General features: G+C 39.8%; 1 protein-coding gene across 1 annotated transcript in view; it reads right to left on the bottom strand.

The window, feature by feature from the left end:
* The window catches only part of LOC129412375 (plexin-A2-like), a 157,947-nt gene extending 153,831 nt beyond the window's left edge, over positions 1-4,116 (bottom strand). The window contains exon 1 of the mRNA XM_055166063.1: positions 2,825-4,116. Coding sequence (XP_055022038.1) covers positions 2,825-4,006 — 1,182 coding nt within the window. The 5' untranslated portion in view covers positions 4,007-4,116. The remainder of the gene's footprint in view (positions 1-2,824) is intronic.
* Positions 4,117-20,309: the final 16,193 nt, after the last annotated feature.

Raw genomic sequence — 20,309 nt, 5'->3', positions numbered from 1 at the left:
GATGTTATTATCTCATGCATGGAGTTCTGTTCTGTTTCATTCACACATGTTTGAGTAACTCTTTATTATTAGTCTGTCTACATCTCCAAAGCTCAAAATGCTCTGTTCCACCTTGTGATGTCATATAGTCTTTAAATTAACAGCTACATTTTAGATCTAGTTCAGTAGAGACTGGCAATCCCAAATCTGAAATCATCCAAATGATTCTAGTGAAGGTGTGTAGGGTTTAAAAACACAGTGGAGCACCTCCTGTATTACCACATGGCATCACAAAGTGGAACTGAGCATTTGAGAGAAGAACAAAACACAACTTCAGGTATGTATTTGATGAGGAAATCACATTATAGCACAGATCCAAAAATGCCATAATAAGTCTTTAAAGTGGGTGCAACTCCTTCTACCAAAAGATCCAAAATGTATCTTTAGAGAAAGGTCCAAACAACAACTTTAATCAAAAAAGTTGGCATTGTGATCATAAAACTGCATTGTAAAATATATTCTATTAAGAGTACAAAGAACAGGTTTTCCTTTAAACCAATTTGTGTATCATTGTGATATTGAAAATGTAATAAAAACATAAAAATCCGAGCACTGCAAACTCAAATTCCCATAGCGTAGCCTTACATTTTACCGTCTACTACTACGGCTTAATTTCTGCTAACCCTGCACCACCTTCACTCGAGAGCTAATGAAACTCGCGATACCATCTCCACATCCCAACAGTCACCTCTGACTCGCCGCTAATTGGGAATTATACTGATTTCAATAAAACTGGTCAATGGAGCGCCTGGGGATTAGCAACAAGGCAAGCTAATCATCGGCTCTAAGTGGCTATATAAAGACATTATTAGACCTTAGACATGCGCGCAGGCCTACCAATATATATGCACAAGCACACGCACACACGCACATAGTAGTAGCTAATCGTTAATTCTTAATAATCTTAAATTCCTATTAGCAATTACAGAGTGAACACACAAAGGACTGGGGCCCCTTGGGAATAAAAGGGAATCAAGACACTTAATTCTACTTGACAACATAGCGCCGTCGAACATGGCGTTATGGGATAATTGGGTATTTGAGACAGAATAGGCCTGTGTGTGATCTATGCTAGAATCAGAACACGACTATCTGGAGTATCACCCCTCCCACTCTTCATCGCGTGCACAAAATTGAAGCTTGCATTTGCTTGTATTGAAAATCGTCTTGCTTTGAAGCTTGCCAAGAATAATAAACCCTCTAATTTCTGAATAGCGCCCACTGAAATGCACTATAAAGAGGAAGCTAATATCGGGATTCCACAACAATTTGACATAATTATGTGTAGAATGAGTGTGATTTGTTCAGAAGGCAGTGAAATGCTTTTCCTAATGATGCCTGTGTTTGTTTGTACTCCAGCACACACCCATCTCTCCAAAATAAGGTTTTCTGCCTCAGTAAGAAGATAAGGCCTTGCCCTAAACATGCTACTCTGCTGGGAGAAATTAGATCCATGCTGCTGGACCGTGACAGTGTGACCTTGTAAATGGTAGAAACAATATTTTTAGTTCATTGGGGTAATACTGTGTGACAAATGCTTATTATGGTAACTCAAACTTTTAACCTCAATTTTAAGATGAGAAGAAGAGGAGGGACAGGGAATGAAAACTTTTGACAAATAAAGCAGAAGAAAATGGATGTTGATGTGACTAAACGCTTCTCTGGAACATTAGGGCAAAGCAACACTACCTTCATGGTGATCAGCAACTACAAACCTGTGACCAAGCCATGTTACGAGTCAGGTTTGTGGGTGTTGTGGTAAGGATGTCAAAAATAACATATTTACTGGTTGCGTAAGGGTCCCAGGTAGTTTTATAGATAGTTTAGATTTGGCCTCTATGTCACAAAAGCATGTAAATGTTGTTTATGCCGCCATATTGGAGGTCAAACTATCTATCTGGACCAATGTGTAGTATTTATGTGCGATAAAATAAGAAGAATGCGCTGTGCAGTTTTCACTTTCGGCGGCACGGAATCCCCTTCCTGGTCCTCAGTTTTGGCGGCACGGAATCCCGCCCGCCCCAGTCCATGCCAGCGAAAGTCCTCACATTCGCTGGCATGGAATCTCCCCCTCAATTTCAATTTCCACCGCCTGGGGTAACTACGGTACTGATTTTAACCCCCCTTCTACTTACCCTGGCTGTTATCAGGAACAGATGTGATGGCCTAGTGATCAACAAAGATCTTACGCATCCCGCTATAAAATATTTACAAACCCCATATAGCTTTTCAGTTCTTGGTTGGTGTAGGACAATGCAGAATGAATTAAGTAGTTGTAAATATCTGGATATTGGAGGTTGGGCACAGAGCAACTGTCGGAATTAGGGATCTATTCTACAACCCAGGAGGATGACTTTAGTGTTATATCTTTCTAATGACGGCTGATCTAACGAGCTGGCAATTTTGGAACAATTTTGTGTTGTTTGTGCTCTTTAAAGTAGCCATGATTATATTGAAGTAACTGAATAACACCTTCTGGATCAACCCCAACCTTGACCTCCAGTATGGCTGCCAAAACATTAAGCCACATCTTTAAGGTTGCCATTAAATGGAAAGTAAAGTGACATTTGGTCCTGCAATACTCAAATCTTAAAATTGCCACCACAGGCAATTAAATTTGACTTTGTAAGAACCCAAATGTAAATGTCACTAGATACTAACATGTGCAATTGTTCCTGAACAATGGCAAAGAGATTATACACAGTAGGATTTAACTACAGGCTTTCCATAATCCTGCATAAATGACATCAAATTAGAATAGAATTAAATAGTGATATGAACTCACAGCTTTAGTGCACTGTACGTCCTTGCCGAGCAGCCAGTTGAGCTCCAGGTTGCCCTCTCCCTGGTAGCAGGACTGCAGCCTCTCCTTGATCCGAGCATTTATATCTTTGATGGTGAAGATACAGAGCGCTGAGTCATCTGGAGGCCGGTGGAACTGTTTTTGGCCTTTGGAGAAGACGGTAAAGAGAACATCGTCTTGAGCGCTGATGTTCAACGAAGAGGCTAGAACACGACCAGGTTTTCCAAGGTAGGCTGCCTGCAAAAGTCTGTACTCAATTCCATTCTTCACACAGCCAATCGGTAAGGATACGTAAGAGTGGAACTTGCGGTCATCCTTGCAAAGCCTGACAATGCGTGAAGTGTAGAACAGATCGCTCGGGGATCCGCTTGAGGACATGCTATTTTCAGGAATCTCTGGTTGGACGGTCAAGAAATACACAAAGCTACCACTCGAGAACCCATAGACGTAGTAGATATCAAAATGAGAGACTAGCGCCAGTGTGTCCGATGGGATTTTTATCAACGATGACACAAAATCGGTATGCAACTCGTAGTCGAGCATGGCAGAAGATTCTGGATCGCGAGGCAACTTCCGGCTGGAGATGGTGGGGAAGTAGTCCTGCTTTCCGTCAACAGCCGTCCCGATGAAGAGGGTCCCATCCTGGCCTTGAGAAGACACGATTACCCCGTACATGGTCCCGGTTTGGTTAACGCTAGAGAGGTAGTGTTCTTTTTTATGGGATGGCTCAACAAGGATAAAGAGATCGTCAAGTCGTAACAGCTTGCAGACACCTTGATATAAGCTACCGCAAGCCAGCAAGCGGTTTTGGGAGTAATCGATGAGAAGAAGTTTGTTAACGTTGTTGGTTGAGACTAGTGGTTCAGAGCATGGTTGAACTATAAGAGGTGGGTAGCAAGCTTTGTTGTCATTTTCAGGGCCGGTATCATGGGAGACTAGTAAAGTTAAGTTTCCGGAAAGCTTGTAAACACGGTTGACCGCTCCGATGTACAGAGCTCCTGTCGATCTGTGGACCGTCAAATGGTTGAAGACCCAATCCCGGCGTTCTGGGTGGAAACTATTGAATGTTTGTCCATGGCAGAAAGAAGCGAAGATCCATAGACTTACTAGAGAAGCTATCAAACCTAACTTGGGCGACAAAGTTCTTTTTATTGACCGCTCCATGTTTGTTGTGGCAGATAGGAAGTCGCAGAGGAAGAAGAAAGAACAGATGAAAGGAAGAAAGGCCAAGACCTCCTTTTTGTTATTGAAGGCTGACTTGTCGGCTGGGCCAAAGGTCTTCACATGGTTCTGCAAAAAGAGAAAACAGAAAATATACGTTAGATACTAAAAGATGTACAATAGAAGAACATAAAGCGTGAATGGGGAAGGTGTCAGTGGGCTAAAAGGTCACAGTTCATCGCAAGTTATATGGTCGTATAAAGAGAACAGCTCACAATGGACGGAAATCATTATGCTGCACATTCCACAGCAGTTGCCGGACAAAGCAGGAAGTAGAGGCAGGTTACTGTGGCAAGAATGAGAGTGACCTGAGTCATTCTTCCCCTCACTCTTTGAGGAACTGGTTTCCAAAAACTCTTATACACTCCTTGTAAAATGCAACTGAATGAAAAGCGACAAAGAGCTGACAAAGTATCATGGAATTTAGTATTACAAACTAAGCACTTCAGATTGCTTACTTATCACATGGGCGAAATGTGGTCAGGTACAGCACTGTGTTAAAGTTGATTTGTAAAAGACAGAAAATAATCGGAGGATTTGCAGTTTACTCTTTGTACAGTAATGTTTTTAAATGTACTTTACTGCAATCTAATTATTCCATCCCTTGAATAGAAAATGGTAACAAAAACAAACTACTTTTTAGACATTTCTTCACCGACAGATATATTTATATATATATATATTTGCATCTGAACTCTTCACACAGTACATGATCTCTGTCTAGCAAACTCAAGCTCATATTTTTGTTCACTGACACCGAATGAATGCACATACACAGTTTTATTGATTAGGTACACATATTATGTTGCTCCACTATTAAACTGGTAAACTACAAAATGTGGTCTACGTAGAAAGTGTTCTACCAAATGGTCTGATTGGGCAATTCATCTGTTGCTTGTGCTTTTATGTGCTATTCAAATCCAATTCATGCACATGTTCCCATTGGAGGTGCAGCTTTCTTTGTTGTGTGCTCCTGTGAACTGACTGAAATCAATTGCAAGGTCTTGATTGCAAGTGAAAAATAGTCATTGAAACAGCAAATAGAATTATCTGTCCCTGTATCATTTAAAGGGGCCATATTGCTCTATTTTCTGATCAGTTTCATAACTAGGGTCCGACCAACATATCGGTTGGCCTATATTATCAGTTGATATGGACACTTAGACACATATCAGCTATCGACCTAAATCTTGCCGATATGGGTCGGTAGTCCACGTGGGCATGTTATACCTCGTTATAAATCTTAGATTCTCTATATTATGTCAATTTAATCCAAATTACAGCCAGATAAATGTCCTAATATGTGGCGCTGCATCAGTGTTTATCTATGGAGTAATTTGTCTGTGTCTGTGATGCTGATGCCGTGAATCACTAAATTTATCGGCTTTTGGCACCTCCAACTCCCATTTTATTCTTATCAGTCAGGCCCTAGTTATAATGTTGATACAGGAAGTGCTGTACTGCTGTTTTTTTGTTGTTGTTTTTTTAACTTCATACACCTTCACTAGAATCATTTGGATAATTTCAGTCTCTACTCTACTGAACTAAAATTACCACTACATGACATCACGCAGTGGAACAGAGCATTTCAAGAACATGTGAATGAAACAAAACACAACTCCAGCTATGTTTTCGATGAGGTAACGACATTATAACATGACTGAAAGCTCACAAGAGTCAATTGTGCATAATATAAGACCTTTAAACTGAATTCTTATAATGGCTAAGACAGACTGATTTTGCATGTTAACCATTCCTCTTTAAATAATTCACTTTATTTGACAAAACAACATGAAATATTGAAAATAAATATGTCAGATTTCATGATATCGCTTGTGCTTTGCTTTATACATCTTTTTTTGTTAATCTACCCCTAATGTAATCCACGCATATCAAACATTTGCATATAAAACTAAGCCTCTGAACTCCACAACCTCTATCAATTTGACACTTATTACATTATGCCACTGTATTCTCACCGGGGCATTTTCCTTGATCCACAAACACCACCTTTGCTAACAAGATTACCATAGCGCTGCTTTTTTCACCTTTTGCATTTCATATTCATAGCCCGTGCTTACATGTGTCTACCGCCCTGCCCCCCACCGGCTCCGGCTCCTTCCATCTCCGCATATCTCTAAAAACATACAGTCCCACATCAGGCTACGATAGAGGATTTATTCCGACGAGCAGAGGCTGGGCTGTGGAGATGTATTGGAGAAGGCTGTAAAACCTCCGCACGCTGGCTGTCCCTGGGAGTTAATTATCTCGTCCATTGGAAGGGAAGGCCTGGATCTTATTACTGGAACAAAGTGAGAACAAATTGGGAGCCGCTTCAGCACACCCCTTCTCCCTTTGACTGTATTACATAGGCTACTGTATAGAGCTCGTTTTACACTATCTGGATCTGTTAATTATTGAATTATGGGCAGTATTTTTTCAAATGTATTTAGGATTCATGTAAAAGAGGAGTTAGTCTGTGATAATAATACTTGAATCAATTTAGATTATAGCATTAGTGTACCACAGTGTAGACCTGCGTAAGACCCTTGACCTTATCTTAAACCCTACAATATGGTTTGGTACAAGTTCAGAGGTGGTTTTACAGTGGGTTCGAATTTGCCATGTCAAACTGGGACTAGAATGGGACTTAAAGGTGCACTATGTGACTTTTTAGTTGGAGGTCCCTCATCTTCTATCCTGATTCATCCATCTGACCTCACAGCATTAGGATTCGTTTGCTCAATGGTAAGCGGGTACTTTTTTTATTTAACCAATTGCTGCTATTTGGTTGTGACATATCAGTAATGAGCTGAATCGCATAGGAAGAAGGGCAATATTGTCTTTCCCCTTGATAAAATTCACCAAACATTCTCTTTGTTCTGGCTTTAAATCCTCAATCTCGGGAACTGTTGCCAACACAGAATGTCACGCTTCGTCTACATCCATCTCGACCGCTTTGTTTACTGTTGTGTTGTACCACAAGACCCAGTCTTGGCTTCACAGCTCTTCGCTGATTGGCGGGTCTACAGCGTCCAGGGTTTCTTGCAAACTGTCTATGTGTATTCTGATTCCTGACCTAGTCTACACTAGGTGGCACCAGCCTGACTAGTCACCTGCTTGTTTCTATGGATAAATCATTGCGCAACCTGGAATGTTCCATAGTATGAAAGAAGCTCTACTTTACATTTATTCAATTACAGGTGGATTTAAAACTCAAAAATGCAATGCAGAAAACAGGTACTGGGGTTGCCTTTCCATGGATTTGACCTGTAACTTAGTCTCGTTTGGTCTCCATGAAGATGAAAGGTTTATACCACACTGTCAAAATGGTTTTGTCTTGATTTTAGCTACAGTTGCATTTGACTTGCATTGAATATATCAGATCTGGCATACAGTTTGTATTTGTATTGTTTTGGTTCGAGTTCTAGTTTGGCATTTGTTAATCCTGGGTTTAGTCTACTTTCTATACAGGTTTAAGTCTTTAAAGATGCATTGTGTAACGTTTCTGGTGGAGGGTCTGTCAAATGCTTGCCTCCATGGAGATGTTATTGCATGAATGTTTCACAGTATGATATGAAACCTTTCTATCAAAATGGAAACCAAACCCGAACCATTCTATATTACAGGTCAGATCTGTGGAGAGGCAACCCCACTCACTCAAAGTTACACAGTGCACTTTAAACTGTGGTTTGAAGTTGGTTTAGTCCAGTTGTGAGCCTCTTGCAGCCTTGGATTTGGGCTGATTTATTTTGCTTAATTCTTCATTCTTCCTGGTTTACAACTGATTTTGTCTTTATTTAAGATTTGTTCTCCTTATTCAATTTAATTTTAGCTTGTTGAGAGATAACATTTTGAAAATCACACTCTTATTGTTGGAAATCTGTACGCATAAACAGCCTGTGGAAAACTGTGCCGGTTATCAGTGTACTCTATCAGAACGGAGAGCTTTAAGGGGCTAACAAGTGCAGACAATGGCGGAGCATCCCCAAATCAAGTATGATTAGGCGTAGCAATGCAACATGGGTAATTACAGACGAGCGAGAAGAGGTGAAGCCAGGCAGGGGCAGGGGGCCATGCCGGGGGGGGGCATACGTGTCGGAATCGGCTGTACTTCGTTTGTCACGGCTCAGACAGATTTGCATTTCCAGAGGCAGGAGAACAGGAATCAAGGGTGAAGGATGTGGCTGGAATAATCACACAGTAGAAGACTTGAATTAATAAGCAGCATTAGAAGGGGAGATAGGAGAATGCAAATGAAATGTTTAAGATTAAGGATCGGTCAGTTGTGTCCGATGTGCAAGCTATGGGGCCAATCAAAGGGTTTTGTTGAATTTAAAAAGTCTATAATTCTGTTCATGTAAAAGCAGGTGCATAGTTTAAAAGAGTAAACTTGTCTTTGGAGTGTTAAATGGCCCTGTAGGATTCATTTGTTGTTTAAATGTACACAGTGTAATTTTTCTAAAGGGTTCATCAGTTATTTTTCTACATTATACTGTAGAAACCAACCAACCAATCTACATCACGCTGATATTTGCACTTTTTAGCAAATTGACTATCGGCCTTAAATCTCCAGCATTTTGTTTGGCCCAACCAGCTGCCTAAATATGCATAAAACATATCTGCGTAAAGCTGTATTTGAACACTTTAGTCCAAAGAGGCTACTGCAAAAATGTGACAACACTGCTTTTTTATCCAGTTTGTAATCAGTAAGTTCATATTGAATTCTAATTAGTTAATTTGGGGAAAAATACAAAAATTGTCCCTGCATATCAGCGTAAAAATATTAGCAGAGATCATTGGCCATCATTTTCTCTGGATTCTAAACAATCAGTATTGGCATTGGGCATGAAAAAACACTGAAATGTTCCACAGCATGGCATTAAGCTCATATATCCTGGAAAGCATGCAACACCACCAGACCATGTTTAGAACTGCAGAGACAAGCCCACTCACAGTTAGAATGGGTATCAAGTAGGTTTGTAACGATATCCAAGTCTCACGATATGATTTCGTCACCGTATGAACCTCACTGTATGATATTTATTGTGATATCGTGGGAAAGCTCATGATATGTTGGGGGCTCATGATTAGGGATGTAACAATATCCAAATCCCTCTTAAAATGCCTTGACAAGGCTTAATCAAAGACTTAAAAATGCTTAGAACTGTTATTTCTTCTTGTAGTCTGCACTGAAATGGAGTAGTGGATCATGGTCTATGTAGTTCTTTCTGTCTTTTTTTTTTTTTGCACCATAACACTTAATTTAAGCAAAGAGACTTGTAATTCGATATATTGTGATGGTCCACAATACTAAAGTATTTTCTGGGCTATTAGGCGCTCTGGATTATAAGGTTTTTCACAAATAAACCGCATCGGACTTTAAACGAAACACAACAGTTGGATGGGTCAGTGGTTTTGTTTGTTTGTGGCGTTCACGGTGACTCTGGGCTTTGTTCAGTTGTGGCGTGTATGGAGGGTGCTGTCTGGGACCGCTGGATTGTCGGCGTGTTCGCAGTGACTCAGTTGTTCAGTTGTGGCTAGAAGTGGCACATTGCACTCGCTTTTTCGGTTCGTTCCTCTGTTCCGTTCCTCGTCGGCGTGGAGTGGTGAGTGTGGCTGCGGGTGTTAGTTGCTGCGCGGTCGCTGTCTGCTCCGTGTGTGTTTGCGTGCTCTGCGGGTGGTGCGGCTTTGTAGTTTACTCAAGTCGTGCTGGGACACCCGAGTGGACTGGTGTATAGGGCGCTCTGGCTTGTGGGGCCCAGTCGTTTTTTAATGGGGTTGGAGGCTTAAGAGCGCGGCCTATAGTCTGGAAAATATGGTATTGTGAGAACTTTGACGATATGATATCACAATATTTCGGTTATTGGTACATCCCTAGTATCAAGGTATCATTTGAGCAAAATAAGCACTTCAATAAATGCTACATAGATATGTTTAATGGCAGACTGCAGACCATTACAGGCACAGCGATAACATCTCTATGGAGACAAGTATAAATCTTTATGTATTGATTAAAAAGGTCTGGGATTCCCTGGTATAATCTCTTTATTCCTGGCCACCACCCAAATCCGGTAATGACCATCTTGAGGCCCCTCCCCCTGCGCTCCGCATGTCCACCACTCAGCTGCAGTCTTAAATATAGACCCTCAGGGAGAGTATTGATCCATGTGTCCATAAACACTGATGCTAAAGCCTGCACAAGCTGTTACCAACGCGTGTGTGCTGACAGCCATGCGGGGGTCTGCTTTGTCCTCTCCAAAATGCGATTTCTACAACAGGGAGAGTGACTCAAGGCCCCCCTATACGACCCAATCAAGTGTCCCCCTTCACCAAAACGTATAGACCCCATACCATGGCCGCACTATATAACACTAGAGATGTCAAAATTATTAGGATAATCAATAATAGTGGTTGTTTCTGTTCATATAATCGTAAGAACTAAATAAAATATAATAATCATGACCATTTTAAAATTTCGTAACGGTAGCCACATACTAGAAAAGTGAATAAAAGTACTAGGAAACTGTGTATTTATACGGTATTTATATTATACTCATGATTCACTTTCTGATGTAGTCCCATTAGGATTGTCCGCAAAAGTGTGCGGAATTCGAATGGGTATGCATGCCAGGTTTCTGTGTCCTGTATGTATGTGACATAAACGCGTACGCGACGTGAGCAGATCTGACCAGAGTTTTGCGTCTTGGGCAGTGTAGACGGAAACGCTACGGCGAAGCGTATTCAACTTTTACACCTTGGAGGGTGGGTTCAGATTTTTGTGTTTTTAAGCCACAAAAACGCTGTAAAACGAAGGGCACTTATGATAAAATATTTTGTCTATTTTACTCGCAAGCGTTCTCACGTAAACAGGCCCAAAGTATCAAAAATCAAATAATAACTAGTATCGAGACTTGATACTCATTTGAGCAGGTATTGATACTAAAAAAGTCACATTCACAAGACAGAAATGAACCTTTTCTGACCAACTTTAGAATGATTTTGAGTTGTATCAGTGCCCATGGACTAGTATGGAACCTACCTGAATGACTGAAGGAGAAAGAAGATGAAAGAAAATACTGATCTGTAAAATCTAATGCTGAAAATCACATTCTATTGTCCAGAAACAGTAATGAGCATCAAGTCTATTCCTATGGGAGATAATTTGTTTCATCAGATTTTGAAATTTAAATGCCATTGGATTTCTCATTTAGAATTTTTAAACTGAAAAAAACATGTTTGAATTATTTTTATTCAGAATTTTAGTTGCTGAAATTTTAAGTGTACATTTTCAAAGTGTTCAAACAAAATTTAAAAATTACCTTATATATACCAAATATATTTAAGTCCTCAAATTCAACCGTCAAAATTCAGAGAGTAAAATTCACAGTGAAAATATTTTTTATCCAAGATGCCAAGGCAAAAGAAATCAATCCGAAAAGTGATCTGGAAATGGTGCAGTGAACCAGTCCGATTGGTCAGAATTGGCCTCATCAAAACCTTATCTCTTTGATTCAAGTGTAAACCCCGCCCACAGATGAGAACAGCCAATAGGAAACAACCTCTGTCCTCCTCGCTCACACTTTTTTTTATTGCTTCTGCCTTGGCTTTTTGGATCTTTGCCGTGACATTTTTTACACTCTGAATTTCAACTTTTGAATTTAAAACATACTGAAAAAGTATACTTCATTTCAGCAACTAAAATTCTGAATAAAAATAATTCAAACAGTGAGAACTTTCAAAATCTGATGGAACAAATATTCTTTAGTATCGAAATCGAGTTTGAATTTTAGTATCATGCCAACACCAAGACCCATATAAATCTTCATAATAACCTTCATAATAACTAGAATAACTGGTCTACTAACATAAATTTTGTTGAACCGAGACCACCGAGACACCATCCACCATTCAAATAACTAAAGTCCTATAGCCCATATCCGCACATTTCCCAATACTGTGCAGGCCTACCCCATACAGAGACTTTCAAGTGCCTATGCTCCTTTGTTTGCCTTGTACTTGCTGGATGTGCAAAGTGGATCCCTTTGGTGCTATAATCAACCTCCTGCTGAGCCAGCTCTCTGCCGCAGCCCCGGAGCCCTTTTGGCCCCCGCACCCCCAACCTTTAATCGTATATGTGCGTACAGCGCTTACCCCATCCGTCTTTTCTTCTGCGCTTAATCCAACATCTCCCTTCGCCTGTCTGTCCACCGAGAATTATATGCAACACTCAATCATGCCGTGGCAACAGCTGCACAGGGTAACTCTATGGTGTAAATAAGCGGCGCACAATAGCCGTTTGACTGGGGGAATGATTGCTTTGTTTAGCTCGATGCCATCACCACGTTTTGTTGCAGTTGGTGATAAAGCGGCCAGTGTAAAGTTTAATTCAGTTAAGTCAGAGTTAGCCAAAAGGGAATTAACATATAAATGCAAGCCTGACTCAGAGGCTCAAATTTAGTGTTTATGTGGTGGTGTGGAAAGGGCCAGGGAGTGCTTTTGTTGACACAGTAAAAAAATACAGAAAGCACCACAAAGGGCGGGGCATTCAGAGTTTAATTGCAGTTAAGTCCGGAGTCATGGGAATGGTGAATGTGTTTCTCCCAAAACTAGAGCTTCAACACAATAAAAATCTGAAGAAATGAGTCAAGACGCTGCGCCCACTGGTCCTGACAGGTTGGATGATAGGACGGGTCAAATGCAGAGGACCGATTTTCCTACAGGGACAATGAAAAATATCAATACTAATACCGTATGAGAAAGTTTACACAAAATAAACAGCGTTTTGTTTTCTCAATCGTGTTTTTCTTTCTTTTGTCTGTTGTCAGTTGTGGCCCGGATCCTCGTGTCAGATAGAAAAGAGAGAAGAGTCGGGACAAAGCAGAAGACGCGGTGACACCCCTCGCTGTGATCATGGCCCTCAGGAGACCACCTCTTTCATAATGAACAGAAGAATAAAAGAGAGACAATAGTAGAGACGGAGCACACGGAGTAAAACTGCTCCTGAGCACGTGTTAAACAAACTGCTCCCTGTTGCCTCCTCAGTCTCACTCTGCTACTGCTACTACTGATACTACTACTGCTACTACTGCTACTACTACTCCTGCTGGAGCTACTGCTACTACTGATACTACTACTGCTACTACTCCCTGCTGCTGCTACTCCTGCTGGAGCTACTGCTACTACTGCTACTACTGATATTACTACTGCTACTACCCCTGCTGGCGCTACTGCTACTACTGATATTACTACTGCTACTACTGCTACTGCTACTACTACTACTACTACCCTGCTGGAGCTACTACTACTACTGCTACTACTGATATTACTACTGCTACTACTGCTACTCTACTGCTGGCTACTACTGCTACTACTACTACTGCTACTACTGCTACTACTGCTACTACTGCTACTACTCCTGCTGGAGCTACTATTACTGCTACTACTACTGCCACTACTACTGCTGCTACTACTACTACTACTGCTACTACTACTGCTACTACTGCTACTACTGCTTACTATTGCTGTTACTACTACTTACTGCTGCTACTACTTCTGCTGCTACTACTGCTACTACTTTACTGGTGCTACTGTACTACTACTGCTACTACTACTACACTAGTACTACTACTACTACTACTACTACTACTTCTGCTGCTAATACTGCTGTTACTGCTACTACTACTACTACTACTACTGCTGCTACTACTGCTTCTACTGCTGTTACTACTACTGCTGGAGCTACTACTTCTGCTGTTGCTGCAGCTACTGCTACTACTACTACTACTACTACTACTACTACTACTACTACTGCTTCTATTGCTGTTACTACTACTAGCTTGTTGCTACTACTACTACTTCTGCTGCTACTACTAGTACTACTTTAGCTGGTGCTACTAGTACTACTAATAGTCCTACTGCAACTACCACTAGTACAAATACCACTACTACTACTACTACTCCTGCTGTTACTACTGTTGTTACTGCTACTACTACTACTACTACTACTACTACTGCTACTACTACTATTGCTACTACTACTACTACTGTACTACTACTACTACTGCTATACTACTGCTACTACTACTACTACTACTACTACTACTACTACTACTACTACTACTGTTACTGCTCCAAGAATGAAGAGGGTGGGCCACAGTGGCTTTTTCTCATGTGATTTTACTAACTTTACACTTTTTCTATATTGCAAATGTTCAAAAGGTTAAAATATGCCCTTTAAAAGTAGTAAATGTAGAGCCTATGCACATGATTTATGTGGAGTACAAGATTCTAGCAGTTAGGTTAATGATCATTTTAATTAAGCAGCCTCTACTATACTACTGTAATTTTAAGCAATTAACTAAATATGTGAAGCGCCTCACGTTTACCACATGTATCAGCCTTATCTGTAGTCAGCAGCTGCCCTGGGGCAAACTACAGGGGAGTACTAACACATTCATGTCTTGCCCAAAGGCACATCAATAGTATGCAGTAGTAGAGGGAATAAAACCACAAACCTATTCATCGATTTAAAGTTCCAGTTATAACGCATCGCTTTGAGAACTTTTTCCCATTCAGAAGATGCTAAATCACGTTTTAACTTGTTAATCGCTATGGCAACTGTTTCTCATCAGTCTGAGAGCCATGGATAATGCAGTGGCACCTCTGTCAGGGGCGCCGCATTGTAATGGACTGATTCCTTGAAATTATACATTGGTGCAAAACACCGCACCACCAAAAATGATAAAATGTGAATAATGATAAGCGGCACCGTGGAGCAGGGGATTGTGGGTATTTTTGCCTGAGGGTAGAGAGGGTGTTTGGCATTAAAGTGTCCTCTGGAGCAGAAACCCAGCGACCCCAGCGCAGGAAGCAGTCTGCCTCCGAGCCTCAGATATGTTTCCCTATTATTTTTCATACTTATAAGCTCCTTAACAATGCAGCCAAATTTGCTTAATCTCCTGTATTCATATTTACAGCAATTGTATTCCAGCGGATAAAACCAACAAACAGAAATCCCTTTATACACACTAATCTATTATTGCCCAAAAGGAAAAGGAAACAATAGAAAAGATTGTAATTTCATGGATTGAACTAATGCCTTATTCCCCTGATGATTAATGTAAAGCATAGTCGTAATTCTTAAGTAAAAGTCATACAGTAGAATCCAAAGACAAGCTGGAAGGAAGTGAGGAAGCAAAGTGGAGATATAGTACACTGCCAGATCAGGTTCAGAGCACTCAGGAAAACGCTGAAGAGTTTAATTCCTGCCTAAATAGCTCTGGTATAGGAGACAATAAAAAGTCATTAGCCGAGGTTCATTTATATCGTGTTTAGGGCCATCAATAGAAGAGCTAATGTAAAGACCTGCTTACAGTGTAATTAAGCTGTTTTTATCATAGAAGTGGTGGAATATAGAGGTACTTTTGTGTGACAGTAAAAACATCCCATATTCAAAGCCGTAGGGTTTTTCTACGAGCTGTTTGTATGTTATACCTGTGTCGAGGAGCGACATAAACCTATAATAAACACAACAAACACAATTTCAATACTAAGGTACAGACTCGATACCTAATACCGATTCTGATGCCACAATAATAAAAAAAACACTCTTACTTTAGGCAATAGAATATCATTTACAACATTATGTCATAGTAGTTTCTTCTGTATTTTCATGTGGTCTTATGTCTGTGTACTCCCTCAGTGGTCCAGGTAAGTTCCATAGTGGTCCATGTCGTCGTTTTGCAAGTCTCAAGTCTTTGGCCTCAAGTCCGAGTCAAGTCCCAAGTCAAATACAGGGAAGTCCAAGTTGAGTCTTGAGTCACTGGCCCATAAGTCCAAGTCAAGTCCAAGTCGTCTGCTTTGAGTCAGCTTCAACCAAAGTACCAAATATTGCTTAGATTTTTGCAATTTAAATTACTTTTAAGATAACCTGTACTTATAAAGTCATAGTATATTTATATATGAGTATTTATATAAGAGTTTCAGAAATGCAAATGTTTCCTTTTTAAATGATAAGATCTTAGAGTGAATCATTACAGTCAGAATAGGATGAATTCAGATTTAAAAGTGCTTCTTAAGTCTTCCTAAGTCACTGACCTTCAAGTCCAAGTCAAGTCCCAAATCTTAGTCCATTTTATCATGTCAAGTCTCAAGTCCTGAAAATAGTGACTCAAGTCTGACTCGAGTCCAAGTCATGACTTGCAAGTCCCCACTTCTGGCGTATACGAGTCTATGTGCTCTTATACGTGGTCTGAAACAGCTCAAGATCATTCTAAAGGTTGATTTCTGTCCTGTGAATGTGATTTTTTTAGTATCGATACCTGCTCAAATGAGTAGCTAGTTTTGATATACATTTTAATATTGATTAGTATCTGATTTTTCAATACTTTGGACATGTGTACTCCTAGGTGCTTGGTCAAATACAAACAATAATAAATCTTATGGGCACTACAAGTATAAGCTAACCCTTATCTAGGTGGATACATACTCTTTAGATCCATCTCAATAAGGTAAAAAAAAAAAAAGTTCAAAGTTATATTTTCATTGATATTTAGCAGTGACATTATGCTCGGGGTGTTCTACATGTATCTCTACAATGAAATGTTCATCAGTTACCACAATGCACACGTTAGAAAACAGTCTAAAAAGTGTGAAACACTTGATACAAAAATTAAAATGAATTCAAAAAGGACACTTTCATGAGTCTGTGATCAAAACGGGCGCCTCTGGTTATGTTTAGGTGACACAAAAAGGTGACTAACTAACTAGCTTTTTATGGTCAGAATGCGTTAAAATAAAATTCAGATTAAAGTCCGACTTGAGTAACAGAGCTTCAGACAGAGCAGAGCCTCCAGTTAGCTTTAGTACACTGGCAGTAGCAATAATAGCAGAGTTGTAGTAGTATAGGAGGTGCAGTACTTTTCAGAACATAATACAGTTTAATTCAAAGACATTTTGCCAGCGTTTGCCTCAAGTAATACAGTAATGTTTATGTAATTGTAGAAGTTGCCTTTGTGTACTCAGGCTGCACCAATGACAAAGCAGCTTCCAAGGAAACATAACACATCCTGCTCGCGTTCCAAATAACATAGAAGCCCTTGAGTAATTACTATCATTGCACTTTGGTTTCCTGTGCTATAAACACTCAAAGCCAAAAAAGTGATCAGCGAAATGTTACTGTGTCAGGCCAGTTCAGTGACGTAGCAGTTGAGATTGAGTTTTTTCCACTGATTTTAGGGCCAGGGTTAGTGCTGTTGAAGTTCTGATAGGGGTGGGACGACTGGGACAAAACAAATATTCTCGGGATAATGACAGGAGGCATTACAATTCATCAAATGTGCTTAAAAGCGCCTGTCATGCTCTGTCTTAGTCGATATGCTATTTTCTGATCTATGTTGTAATGTTTCTCACCACCAACATATGTGGATTTGTCAGATGAAGAAAAGGGGTAGAGCGCTTCACTGCTTCATAAAAAAGTTAAAAATAGCAATACAGGTGCTCTCTGAGGGTTAAACTTGTAATCAAACAGGTACAAACCCAGGTACTTTGATTGAATATATTAAAAGTTCTTTATTACATGAAGGGACGCCAACGCTTTTCGACCAGCAAGATGGTTTTCGTCAGGACATAATGGGCAAAACACCTGGAGTTGTGTTTTGTGTCATTCACACATGTTTAACACACAAACTCTGCACGCTCAGTTCTTCTCTCAAACAGTAAACACTCTGTTCCACCTTGTGATGTCATGTGGTAATACAGGAAGTGCTCCAATGTCTTTTTAAACTTCATACATCTTCGCATGAATCATCAGGATCATTTCAGCCATGGTCTTGCCAATCTCTACTGAATACACGATAGAAGGTAAATGTTAACTTGAAAACCACCACTTCATGACATCACAAGGTAGAACAGAGTATTTTGAGCATTGGGGACATAAACAGATTAATAATAAAAAGTTACTCAAACATGTGTGAATGAAACAAAACACTCCAGATATGTTTGTGATGAGGTGACAGCATTATAACATGGCCTAAAGTTCACAAGAGTCCATTTTGTGTCATATAGGACCTTTAAAACCGTGTTTGACATAATATATTTTCAGTGTTTTTGTTTCTCTATATTATAATGTATCAAAATTTTACTTGTGTTCAAATTAGGCTGACATTTTATTCTGCCTTATAAAAAACAAAAAATGTGTCTGTGTCAATATACATTTTCTATCTAGACTTTTTTTTTTCAGTATATTGTTTATTTGGTTTTGATTTTTTTCAATTGAAAAAAACACACACACAAACACTGCTAGTGCACATTGTCATGGTTCATGTTTTGTAGTGGTTGTAGTTTGTGTTTTATTTTGACATTTGTTTTGTCTGCTTGTAGTTCTGAGTTTTACTTCCTGATTGTTTGTTGTTGTTGATTGTTTGCCCCGTCCTCATGTGTCTCACCTGTGTCTCATTCATGTGTGTGCATTTATACCCCGTGTTCTCGTCTGCCCTTTGTTGGTCCATTGTCTCTGTCCGAGTTTCTCCGTGTCTCTTGTCATGGCAATTTAGTCTTGAGTTTTGGATTTTTTTGAGTTGTCATTAAATATTTTGAAGCAGTCCTGCGTTTTGGGTCCTCTCTCTGTTTACACGTGACACACATATGCACAAAAAAAAAAAAAAAAGAAAAAGAAAAAAAGCCTGTAATGTCTAGAGAGTTCAAATGAGAAATCAGTCCTTTTAAGTGTGTGGTTCAGTACTCTGTTTAACATAATCTATAAAAGGTCTTCAAATTTTCATGAATATATCTCGCTGGTCCGACAGATTGTACTGAATCTCTTCAACATACAAACGAGACATCATATCGTTTAACCATTTATGGAAACAGGGAGGTGTGGTGCTCTTCCCTCCCTCTTTGTGATAATCATGCCAAACATAACGGTTTGCTGAATTCTAAATAAACTTTTTAACACAAAAAAATAGTCATATTTCTTTCTCCAATGCTTCCACTGACACAGGATAGACCTTGATAAGTTACAATTACAAGTGACTGAAAATCGATCTTGATTAAAATGTGACACAACCACAATTACTCGGTCATCTTGCATAGACTACACACAACCCCTCTCCACACTCTAATGATTTTCCTCTAGTCTTTTTTACGCTGTAACACTCGACGTCACCGCTCTTTTGTTTTGTTTATTTTTATCCCTGACATGTTCCCCGCTCTGAGCTATGGTCCGCAATTTAGCCATGCATGGGAAATTAATGTGCACTTGTCCGCGATAAAGTGCGTTCTCCGAGGGCACTTGAACGCACCACTTCGCCTCCAGCCGCTCTATCTGTCTGACTGGCCCATATCAACACACTCACTTGTGACTCAGTTTGGAAACCCGCTGTGAGGCTTTCAATTGCCTTCCACTGACTAAGAGCGGCTAAAATAACAGCCACTTCACGCGCTGCTTGGACTTACTGCGCGTTGAGAAAAGTTAACGTATCGATTATTAACCAGATGACTATAATCAGGTCAGACGTTTGTAATCCAGCAGTGTGCCAGTATTTTCATTGAGATTAAAGTAATAGAAAAAAGGAAAAGAAAAAAAAAAGGGAATTGACTGAAAAATTCCAGCAAAATGTGAATCAATGAATCAGTTATTGGATTTATACAGCGCGTTTCAAGATACTCAGAGTGTTTTCCAGTGCATTATTCATTCACTCCACTCTGACCACCACCAGCACTCACACACCACACCCATACAAGACAATATGGCTTAAGTGCCTTGCTTAAGAACACAACAACATTTTTTTTTCCTTAGAGATTAGATTTATTAATAAAGATTGACTTGGCAGTAGGGATGTAACAATAACTGAAATACTGTGATATCGTATCGTCAAAGTTCTCTTAATAATATCACAATACAAGAAAAATAACCGTTCTAAGCACTTTTAAGTCTTAGTTCTTTGGATTAAGTCTTGTCAAGACATTTTAAAAGGAAAAAGTAACATATCAACCTCCACAAAACACCGCAATAAATATCGTACCATGAAATGTATTTCGTGTAAATATCGTCCCGAGAGATTTGGATTTTGTTACATCTCTAATCATAAGCCTCCCCACCATATTGTGAGCTTTCCCACGATATCGCAATAAATATCGTACCATGAGTTTGTGACGATATCGTACTGTGAGACTTGAATATCGTTACACCGATACTTGGCAGCAGACAATGTTTCATACTAATTCTGCATTGTGTCAATAAAAG

Source organism: Boleophthalmus pectinirostris, unplaced genomic scaffold (genome assembly GCF_026225935.1).
Source record: "Boleophthalmus pectinirostris isolate CB_2022bp ecotype Guang Dong unplaced genomic scaffold, ASM2622593v1 HiC_scaffold_8, whole genome shotgun sequence".
In the NCBI taxonomy this organism is placed as follows: Eukaryota; Metazoa; Chordata; class Actinopteri; order Gobiiformes; family Gobiidae; genus Boleophthalmus; species Boleophthalmus pectinirostris.
The sequence above is the reverse complement of the archived record's forward strand: the minus strand, read 5'-3'. Positions and strand labels throughout refer to the sequence as shown.